Source organism: Triturus cristatus, chromosome 11 (assembly GCF_964204655.1).
Source record: "Triturus cristatus chromosome 11, aTriCri1.1, whole genome shotgun sequence".
NCBI lineage: Eukaryota > Metazoa > Chordata > Amphibia > Caudata > Salamandridae > Triturus > Triturus cristatus.
In genome coordinates, this window is record NC_140594.1 from 114,606,438 (window position 1) to 114,618,980 (window position 12,543).

Genomic DNA, 12,543 nt, shown 5'->3' on the forward strand with positions numbered 1-12,543 from the left:
GTCTCCTTAGCCTGTTTGTCTTCCCGGTTCTGGGCAATGAGTTTACTTAGTCCCCGTCCGAACCTATTCCCCCCCTCGATATTCCTATGAATCGGTGGGGTCCCCCCCCTAGGGGAGCACATGCTGTTGTTTCCGATTGTGGGTTGCCTTGTGGACTTGTTTTTTGTTGTTATTTATATAAAAATGAAACCGTCGTGTGGGGTCCGGATGGTGTGGCTGCCAACGCCTCTTTCAACTCCTGTAAATTCCCTTTTGCCGCAGCGTGCGTTCTATTGTCTGTATTACATGCTCCTTCTGTTTGCTAGTGGCCGGCCTGAAGGTTGTAGGCCCATCTTTGTATATTCTTTGGATTCTGTAATAAACGGTTTAAAAAAAAAAAAAGATAAAACTTGAACTGAAACCTGCAGTGGAAAAACGAGGTAGGTTGTGCAAGGTACAGTGCACCAGTGAGTAATATCTTGGGCCCTGGCGCTTCATATTTTACAACTCAAGCACTGGTGTTAAGGGTGTGCTTCAAGTTTGTCTCTGCTTCTACAGAGAGATTGCTTTGTTCTCCTGTCCACCTCCGAAAAGGCACCTAGAAGAGATGGGCTTTGCGGTTTCTTTCAATACCGCCCATCTGTGTGTGTGTGTGTGTGTGGTGGTGGGGTTGGGGGGGGGGGGGGGGTCGGTGGGGCAGTGGTTTGTTTCACGCATAAATCTCCCCACCGCGAACCGAAACCTTCATGCACATGGAGGCGCACGCTTACCTGCGGCCTTGATGTCTTTCACCACCTGCGCAGCCAGGGACCCCGTGTAAAAAGCTTCCGCGCCCTCTGTGGCTATGGTCTCCAAAGTCTTGGCGAGCTGTGGAAACTTGATTATTTCCCCCTCGGTCAGGACCTTTCCTTGGGGATTGCAGAGGATGTCACTGGGGAAAAGCGAAGAAACAAGAATTCAAGACAACAAAAAACAGCTTTTCTAAGAGATGGCGTTAACGGCTCCATACACAAACCCGTTTTCCATAGGCAGCACAGCTCCTTGACACCCTCAAGGCGCTTTATAAGACCTTGACTGATTGGTTGGTTTCGTTGGGATTTACCATTAGAATTTAGGAACCACGTCAGGAGTAAAAGGTATCTATTGAACTGGGACCACAATTTTCACTTAACAATGCGAAGGCTACACCTGTGTGGGACAGTATAACAGGCCCCTATTCTAGTTTTCAAAGGTCTCGCTCCATATGTCTACGTAGCTGTGATGTCCATCGTCCCTGGAGAGGGGCAGCCTCTTCGCTCGGAGAAAACCCTGGACCTGGTCTTTACCGGGCCATCCCTTTGGAAGAAAGCTCAGGACAGGCTAGATTAGGAAGACGCGAGCCACATTTATTGTCACCTCTGCATTGTGCCATATATTGAGAGGAATCCCTAATTAAGGGGTTCCACAGCATCGATAACAGATCCAAGAAGAGCCTCGAGCCTTTTCTATCATGAGAACTACTTCTGGTCGAAGAAAACAGTCCCAAACTACTAATGACTGATAATTGCTTCATTAGTGGCCACATTACAATAGTGACCACACCTTACAGGATTACTAGTGGCGACCACCCAGGTGTATGTCACAATATTGAGTTTGGAGAACATATATCCAGAAAATTGACCAATACAATATCATGAAGGTGCACATACACAGACACACACACACGTTCAGTATAGATTTCCTATTCTAAATTTCACATTTACATACCTTGAAAATAGATAGCTCTTCAAGATAAATAAATGTGGCATTACCAATGTAAATCAAACCATATTTAATAACCTTCGTGATATGGCAGCCTATATTCTGGAGACAATAATTTGGCTGGGCAATATTTAAAATTATACTAGCAATGTCAGGAAAAGCTTCATCATAATAAAATGTGTTCAGGTGACTACTGAAAACAGCCACAGCAGCAGGTGCCCACTGACAGAAAGGAAATACTAAAAGCTAAAATCTCTACAGCTCAGTATGACCCATGATTCGAAGAGCGGCTTATACAGGTTTTGGATTTTCATTCATTTTGTTTTCAAACATCAGCATATCTGTTTTTCACAATACATGGCTATCTATCAATATGCACTTTCCAATTTGGGTTAACACACTCCATGTTGATCAAAGCTCAATTTCTGACTCAAAAATCAGATTAAATGCATGGGCTCCAAATGTCAGCTTGTGATGTCCCTGGAACCAATGCATCATATGGATTCGGCCTCTACCTAGGATTTACCAATCATAAGCCAGGGATGTCCACTATATTGACAATGATGCCTACCTTATGCCAAGGATGCCCACCATTATATAAGGACCACAATTGTGGCATTTTCTCTCTGAACTGCCTCCCTGCTGCCCCTTGGTCTTTAGGTCACTTTACAGAAAATAAAGAATATTAAATAGAGACACTTTCACTGATGTACCCTCTCTCATTCAGTCTCTTTCTCTGTGCAGGATACGCATTAACCTACCAGTCTGCTTTGCTGGCATATGAACCACTGACCTGCAAGTTACACACATCACTGCAGCAAGCATACAACCTCCGGAACTATCTTTTTGGGATTGCTGCCCATTAACTGCAGTTGTCACAGTTTCTATTGTATAGCATCCTGTTAGCTGCTCTAAAGCTCTGTTTATCTTTTAATGCAACACACAGAGAGTGCACAGAACATTACTTACTTTTCAAAACATCACCCTCTCTCTTACTGCTGTGTTACTTGTTATGTTATTTTATGCTTTTTGTTATGTGTTGCTTTATAATATAACATAACACAATAACACATACACTATTTGATGTGAAGTTATGTTATGTGTATTTGTATAGTGCACTACTCACCTGGGAAGGAATCCTGGTTCAGAAGCTGTATGTGCCAAGCCAGGGCCTGGACTAAGTGAAGAGGCAGGACTTCAGTGTCTTTTGGAATTCAAGAACTGAGGGGGCAGCACTGATGTGCTGGGGCAGGTCATTCAAGCTTTAGGAGTGAGGTAGGAGAAGGCATGCCCACCGGATCTGGTTCTGCTTTTGTGCGTGTGTGGGGGGGGGGGGGGGGGGGAAGCAGGAGTCCGGCTGAGCAGATGTGTCTGGTAGGTTTGTGGAAGTTTATGCGGTTGTTGAGGTGCATTGATATAGACAGTCTGACCTTGACACCTTGTATTGATACACACATTAGAAGTTTGCGATTGACCATCACAACGTACCGCTGTTACTTTGGATCCTAATGAGGAGAGTGGTAAAGGCTATAGCTCACAGATACTCTCCCTTGTAGCCCCACAATCTGATCAAGGACTCTTACCATTAAGAGTTCAACAGACCACTTCTGTAGTGGTATCACAGGCTCCCATCGAGAATACATCTTCGGTGAGCCTTTCTATGATGTCATGGAATGTTGCTGGATTGTCCTCTAAACTTCCTTCTAAAGATTGGTCGGATTTGGTGGACTGTCACGACCTATTGTGTTACAAGAGACTTGGTCACTGTCCATTATTCACCGACCGGGTTATTTGGCCTATGGGAAAGTGGCCACTACCAAAGGGAAAGGACGGCCTAGTGGGGGATTATTAATCTGGGCCAGGCAGCACTCATCCATTCGTATTAAGGAAATGCCCACGGACAATGGTGACATTTTGGCTTTAAAAGTTTTGAGGGAAGGCGAGTTAGCTTTCATTCTAATTAATATCTATTCGTGAGGGTTAGCGGGGGGTAGATCATCCCCTACTATTCAGCATCTGGACACCCTCATTGATTGGTTTGAAAACCTTAAATCGTTAGTGATTATTGGTGATTTTAATTGCACTTTCGAGCCCCTAGGGATTGAAGATGGTAAATTTACTGCTGAAGAGGATAGTAACTGGGGTGTCCCATCACTGTCTATAGCTCCTATTAAAAAGTGCTCTGAGGCGGCCCTTCAACTAAAAAGTTTTTCCTTGGGGTGGGGATTGAGAGCCGCTAATGGGAGAACTGTATCAGACAGCAATGGCAGTAATACCTTCTTTAATGGGAAGAGTGGTAGTCGGATTGATTATATCTTCGTTAGTTTGGATCTTTGGTCTAAAGTGCTGGATATGGTCGTGATTACCAGACCAGAAAGTGATCACGACCCTCTATCCATGAGGTTAGAAACTAAGCCACTTGTGAGTAATAGCTCATTCCGAGAAATAATGGAAGGAGATATTGTATTATCAAACGATCTACGTCGACTGAAGTGGGCTAAAGTATCTGACAACGCAAGCACTCAAAGCCTGCTTCGAAAGTCTCTTAAGGACTCACTCTCTCCTTAGAAGAACCCCGTCAATGTTTAAAGGGAGAGCATGAGGCTCTTTTTGATAGATTAAAATTATTACTTACTACCAAAAGGAAGGCAAATAGACCCATCCTATCAAAATCATCAAAATGGTATGATCAAGATTGCTCAGCAGCCTTTAAATTGCTTTCCCTAGCAATTAAATCTAATGATGTTCAGGCTATTAAAATAGCTAGGGTTACATATAAAAGGGTGCTTCTTAAGGCCAAAGAGAGCTTTGATAAGGACAGATGGGAGGAATTAACCAAAGCCTCGGAAGAGAAGAATTGGCTGAGATTTTGGCATCTAATAAAATGGGGTAGTGGGGTGTCTGAGCCTACTCCCCTCAATAATGTTCCTCCAGATAAATGGGTGTCTCACTACCAAGCCCAGTTCACCTGTCCCTTAACCTCTGTGTCTGGTTACAATGATATTGTAACTACGGAGGTTTTAACTTTCGGCCTGGCGGAGATTGAGGCAGCTATCGAAGCAGCACCGGCAGGCCGGGCGCCCGGTCCGGATTGTATTCCTACGGACCTTTTTAAATCAGATTAAAAAAACTGGGCCACTTACACTCTTTTTGATAAACGCCTTGGCACGGGGTGCACCCCTGCCTGCCTCATGGCAAGGCGCGGAAATCATACCTATTTTTAAAAGGGAGATCGTTCCAGCCCATGTAATTATAGACCTATTAGTCTAATTGATTCTCTCCAAAAAATTGTGGCTAGGACCTTATTGCTTAGGGTCAACGAATGGATAGATGAGTCTCAGGTATTATCCACATATCAAGCTGGCTTCCGGTCTCATGTCAGCACTATTGACCAGGTATTTAGATTCACAATGATTTATTGGAAAACGGTCACTCTATCGGGGGGTACCCTGTTTGCAGCTTTTGTAGACCTAAAATCTGCTTTCGATCTAGTCCCCCGTAGTAAGTTATGGGACTCCCTCAAGGAGGCAGGTATGCCTTTGGCGCTCCTATCCTTTATTGTCAAACTTCATACCTCCAACTATGCTCAAGTTAGATGGGGACAACAGGGTGAGCTTACTGATAAATTTCCTGTTAATAGGGGCGTAAGGCAGGGGTGCGTTTTAGCCCCGACCCTGTTCTCCTTGTTTATTAACAGGGTTATTTCATACTTTACCAACTACCCAACCGATGCTCCATCATTAGAGGGTTCTAAGATCCCACTTCTTATGTTTGCAGATGACACGCTTATACTGTCCAAAACACAATCAGGTCTACAGCGGGCCTTAGACAGATTTCTGGTCTTCTGCAATGACCATGGCCTGGCCATTAATGTTGATAAGACTAAATACATGGTAAGATGCACAAAAGTAAAATATTTAAGAGTAAAGTGTCAATGAATTATATACCTCTAGAACAAACTGACACATTTACCTATCTGGGGATCACCATGGGCCGGAGGTTGTCCTGGAAGCCACAAAAAGATTTACTTGTTCTCAAACACAATCAACTAGCTGGTGCCCTTCTGAAAGAACATAAAGCTTCATATACGAAACCTGGCGGGCCTGCCATGGCCCTGTATAAAGGGAAAATAAGAGCCACGATTATTTACGGGGCTGAGATATGGGGCTTTGATAATCTTTCCCCCTTAGTTATAGCCCAAAATAAATGTTTGCGCTCACTGACTGCCCTTCCCCAGTCGACACCCATCCAGCCTCTACTGCTCGATCTGGGCTGTAGGGCGTTTGACGATGATGCTGGGTTTAGACCCCTCTCTTATTGGAGAAGACTGTGGACTACACCTGAGCTACTTCCTTATGCAAATGAAATCTGGTATATTAAAGATCAAGATAAGCTTAGGAGAATAGCCTGGCTCCAATATATTAAAAGTGGTTTGCACGACATGGGATTGGGCCACCTCTGGTTGATCCTAGGGGCAATCAATTTCCCAATAAATTGGATTTCAAAAATGTATACTGGGAATCCAGGATTGGGAAATTATGGTCAGTGACTAACAGCAGTTCACTATCTGGTCTCTTTATGGATCATAAGTACTTTTGAACCATACTGGAATTTCATCTCCAGACCAGATGATCGCAAACTATATCATCAATTTAGAGTGGGGTCCCTCCCTCTCAACTCCTTTAGGAATAAATGGTAGGGTGGTCACGATAGGTTCTGTCTTACATGCTTAACACAGGAAGAATCAATTACCCAGGTTTTGTTTGTGTGCCCTGCCTTCGCTCAACCTAGGCATAAATGGCTTAAACCGATTTGTTCAAACTTAGGCACCAGATCGCATATAACAGCATTGCGTATTCTGAGAACCCATACTTGAGAGGATATAGTTATTGCAATGGCCAAATTTTTGAGCTGGTCATGGGCCATTCGTAGATCTATTGCGAAGAGGGCTATTCCTTCAGAACCTCCTATTCATGGTATTTAATTGTATAAAGGGCCCAGTTGTTATTATTAAGCTTATTATTGATCTCATCACGTAAGGAAAGATCGCAACGCTGATTTTATGAATTGTATAGTAGCTTTCTCCTGGGCTGGACTCAGTTATAGAGATATCTAACGCTTTAAAGGATTTTAGCTTCTGTTTTGAATCTTTATTTGCATTTGTATTTGTACCCTTTTTTATTCTGTCAAAGTGTATCTTTCATGATGTAACAATCGAATAAAGATTTGTTGATGATGATACACACATTCAGACCTTGACACCTTGCATTGATACACACATTCTGGCCGTGACACCTTGCATGGATACACACATTCTGACCTTGACACCTTGTATTGATACACACATTCTGACCTTGACACCTTGCATTGATACACACATTCTGACCTGGACACCTTGTATTGATACACACATTCTGACCTTGACACCTTGCGTTGATACACACACTCTGACCTTGACACCTTGTATTGATACACACATTCTGGCCTTAACACCTTGTATTGATAAGAACAGTCTGGCCTTAACACCTTGTATTGATACACACATTCTGGCATTGACACCTTGTATTGATGCACACATTCTGGCATTGACACCTTGTATTGATACACACATTCTGGCCTTAACACCTTGTATTGATACACACATTCTGGCCTTGACACCTTGTATTGATGCACACATTCTGACCTTGACACCTTGCATTCATATGCACAGTCTGGTCTTAACACCTTGCATTGATAAGGACAGTCTGGCCTTGACACCTTGTATTGATACACACATTCTGGCTTTGACACCTTGTATTGATGCACACATTCTGGCATTGACACCTTGTATTGATACACACATTCTGGCCTTGACACCTTGTATTGATGCACACATTCTGGCCTTGACACCTTGTATTGATGCACACATTCTGGCATTGACACCTTGTATTGATACACACATTCTGGCCTTAACACCTTGTATTGATACACACATTCTGGCCTTGACACCTTGTATTGATGCACACATTCTGACCTTGACACCTTGCATTCATATGCACAGTCTGGTCTTAACACCTTGCATTGATAAGGACAGTCTGGCATTGACACCTTGTATTGATACACACATTCTGGCCTTAACACCTTGTATTGATACACACATTCTGGCCTTGACACCTTGTATTGATGCACACATTCTGACCTTGACACCTTGCATTCATATGCACAGTCTGGTCTTAACACCTTGCATTGATAAGGACAGTCTGGCCTTGACACCTTGTATTGATACACACATTCGGGCCTTGACACCTTGTATTGATACACATTCTGACCTTGACACCTTGTATTGATGCACACATTCTGACCTTGACACCTTGCATTCATATGCACAGTCTGGTCTTAACACCTTGCATTGATAAGGACAGTCTGGCCTTGACACCTTGTATTGATACACACATTCGGGCCTTGACACCTTGTATTGATACACATTCTGACCTTGACACCTTGTATTGATGCACACATTCTGACCTTGACACCTTGCATTCATATGCACAGTCTGGTCTTAACACCTTGCATTGATAAGGACAGTCTGGCCTTGACACCTTGAATTGATACACACATTCTGGCCGTGACACCTTGTATTGATGCACACATTCTGGCTTTGACACCTTGTATTGATACACACATTCTGGCCTTGACACCTTGTATTGATGCACACATTCCGACGTTGACACCTTGTATTGATACACACATTCTGGCTTTGACACCTTGTATTGATACACACATTCTGACCTGGACACCTTGTATTGATATGGACAGTCTGGCCTGGACACCTTGCATTGATACATACATTCTGGCCTTCACACCTGGTATAGATACACACACTCTGGCCTTAACACCTTGTATTGATGCACACACTCTGACCTTGACACTTTGTATTGATACACACACTCTGGCCTTGACACCTTGCATTGATACACACATTCTGGCCTTGACACCTTGAATTGATATGGACAGTCTGGCCTTGACACCTTGTATTGATACACACATTCTGGCTTTGACACCTTGTATTGATACACACATTCTAGCCTTAACACCTTGTATTGATACACACATTCTGGCCTTAACACCTTGTATTGATACACACAGTCTGGCCTTGACACCTTGTATTCATACGCACAGTCTGGCACAGTCTGGCCTTGGCACCTTACATTCATACGCACAGTCTGGCCATGACACTTTGTATTGCATTCATGCGCACTCTGGCCTTGCTACCTTCCATCCACGGACATGCGCAGTCTGCCCCCGGTACCTACCACAGAGACTCGTCGGCCTCTATGAACGCGGCGGCCTTACTGATTCCTTGAAACAGACCCTTTCCTACGGGAAAGCCTTCTCTAGCCAGCCTGATGCTGGGCTCGAACAGCCGCCTCCACGGCAGCCTCCCGTGGCGCTGGTAGGCCAGCTGGTAGCCTCGGAGCTCCCCGGGCACGGCTATGGACAGTCCCCCTGCGGCAGAGAGGAGACAAGAGGAGGAGAGAGGGGCACTGGATTACAGACCTGTCAGAAGCGATGTGGGCACCAGGGCACGTGAACACAACAGACATCAGCAGTATTACCAGCCTGTTCATGTGCACCGGGGCCAAGTCCTTTCCAGCACAATCATGTAGCGCCTACACATTTCAGAGCCATTCCAAGCACAATGGATTGTCCGTGCTGTGGGAGAATACAAGGCTCAAGCGTGGGAAGCGGCTGCAGTATCTATGACCCCACAATCAAATGCACACACACTAGTGAGCACCACAATCAAATGCACATACAGCGGCGAGCACCCCAGTCAAATGCACCTACACTGGTGAGCACCACAATCAAATGCACATACAGCGGCGAGCACCACAATCAAATGCACATACACTAGTGAGCACCACAATCAAATGCACATACAGCGGCGAGCACCACAATCAAATGCACATACACTAGTGAGCACCACAATCAAATGCACATACAGCGGCGAGCACCACAATCAAATGCACATACACTAGTGAGCACCACAATCAAATGCACATACAGCGGCGAGCACCACAATCAAATGCACATACACTAGTGAGCACCACAATCAAATGCACATACAGCGGCGAGCACCACAATCAAATGCACATACAGCGGCGAGCAACACAATCAAATGCACATACACTAGTGAGCACCACAATCAAATGCACATACAGCGGCGAGCACCACAATCAAATGCACATACACTAGTGAGCACCACAATCAAATGCACATACAGCGGCGAGCACCACAATCAAATGCACATACAGCGGCGAGCAACACAATCAAATGCACATACACCGGCGAGCACCACAATCAAATGCACATACAGCGGTGAGCACCACAATCAAATGCACATACAGCGGTGAGCACCACAATCAAATGCACATACACTAGTGAGCACCACAATCAAATGCACACACACCGGTGAGCACCACAATCAAAGGCACATACACTAGTGAGCACCACAATCAAATGCACATACAGCGATGAGCACCACAATTTAAGTGCACATACATTAGTGAACACCACAATCAAACACACATACAGTGGTGAGCACCACAATCAAATGCACATACACTAGTGAGCACCACAATCAAATGCACATACAGCGGTGAGCACCACAATCAAATGCACATACACCGGCGAGCACCACAATCAAATGCACATACACTAGTGAGCACCACAATCAAATGCACATACAGCGGTGAGCACCACAATCAAATGCACATACACTAGTGAGCACCACAATCAAATGCACACACACCGGTGAGCACCACAATCAAAGGCACATACACTAGTGAGCACCACAATCAAATGCACATACAGCGATGAGCACCACAATTTAAGTGCACATACATTAGTGAACACCACAATCAAACACACATACAGTGGTGAGCACCACAATCAAATGCACATACACTAGTGAGCACCACAATCAAATGCACATACAGCGGTGAGCACCACAATCAAATGCACATACACCGGCGAGCACCACAATCAAATGCACATACAGCGGTGAGCACCACAATCAAATGCACATACAGCGGTGAGCACCACAATCAAGTGCACAAACAGTGATGAGAACAGTCAAATGCACATACAATGGTGAGCACCACAGTCAAATGCACATATACTGGTGAGCACCACAATCAAATGCACATACAGCGGTGAGCACCACAATCAAGTGCACAAACACAGTGATGAGAACAACAGTCAAATGCACATACAAGGGTGAGCACCACAGTCAAATGCACATACAACGGTGAGCACAACAATCAAATGCACATACAGAGGTGAGCACCACAATCAAATGCACACACAGCGGTGAGCACCACAATCAAATGCACATACACTAGTGAGCACCACAATCAAATTCATATACAGCGGTGAGCACCACAATCAAACACACATTCAGCGGTGAGCACCACAATCAAATAAACATACACTAGTGAGCACCACAATCAAATGCACATACACTAGTGAGCACCACAATCAAACGCACATACAGCGGTGAGCACCACAATCAAATGCACATACAGCGGTGAGCACCACAATCAAATGCACAAACACAGCGGTGAGCACCACAATCAAATGCACTTATACAGCAGTGAGCACCACAGTCAAATGCACATATACAGTGGTGACTACCACAAACACATGTACATATACAGAGGTGAGCACCACAGTCAAATGCACATATACTGCGACGAGCAGGCGAGCACCACAATCAAGTGCACAAACACAGTGATGAGAACAACAGTCAAATGCACATACAAGGGTGAGCACCACAGTCAAATGCACAGATACTGGTGAGCACCACAATCAAATGCACATACAGCGGTGAGCACCACAATCAAGTGCACAAACACAGTGATGAGAACAACAGTCAAATGCACATACAAGGGTGAGCACCACAGTCAAATGCACATATACTGGTGAGCACCACAATCAAATGCACATACAACGGTGAGCACCACAATCAAATGCACATACAGCGGTGAGTACCACAATCAAATGCACATACACTAGTGAGCACCACAATCAAACACACATACAGCGGTGAGCACCACAATCAAATTCACATACACTAGTGAGCACCACAATCAAATGCACATACACTAGTGAGCACCACAATCAAACGCACATACAGCGGTGAGCACCACAATCAAATGCACATACAGCGGTGAGCACCACAATCAAATGCACAAACACATCGGTGAGCACCACAATCAAATGCACATACACTAGTGAGCACAACAATCAAATGCATATACAGCGGTGAGCACCACAATCAAACACACATTCAGTGGTGAGCACAACAATCAAATGCACATACAGCGGTGAGCACCACAATCAAATGCACAAACACATCGGTGAGCACCACAATCAAATGCACATACACTAGTGAGCACAACAATCAAATGCATATACAGCGGTGAGCACCACAATCAAACACACATTCAGTGGTGAGCACAACAATCAAATGCACATACAGCGGTGAGCACCACAATCAAGTGCACAAACACAGTGATGAGAACAACAGTCAAATGCACATACAAGGGGAGCACCACAGTCGAATGCACAAATACTGGTGAGCACCACAATCAAATGCACATACACTAGTGAGCACCACAATCAAATGCACATACAGCGGTGAGCACCACAATCAAATGCACTTGTACAGTGGTGAGCACCACAATCAAATGCACGTATACAGCGGTGAGCACCACAGTCAAATGCACATATACAGCGGTGAGCACCACAAATAAATGCACATATACAGCGGCGAGCACCACA

General features: G+C 44.7%; 1 protein-coding gene across 16 annotated transcripts in view; it reads right to left on the reverse strand.

Moving 5' to 3' along the window:
• Positions 1 to 12,543, reverse strand: part of GGT1 (gamma-glutamyltransferase 1) — a 655,664-nt gene that overhangs the window by 55,875 nt on the left and 587,246 nt on the right. For 10 of the 16 annotated variants that reach the window (XM_085636048.1, XM_085636047.1, XM_085636050.1 and 7 more), the window contains 2 exons: positions 9,012 to 9,204; positions 750 to 910 (listed from right to left, as the gene is read on the reverse strand). In XM_085636048.1, coding sequence (XP_085492174.1) covers positions 750 to 910; positions 9,012 to 9,204 — 354 coding nt within the window. The remainder of the gene's footprint in view (positions 1 to 749; positions 911 to 9,011; positions 9,205 to 12,543) is intronic. The other 6 variants (XM_085636056.1, XM_085636062.1, XM_085636063.1 and 3 more) reach the window with 1 other exon arrangement.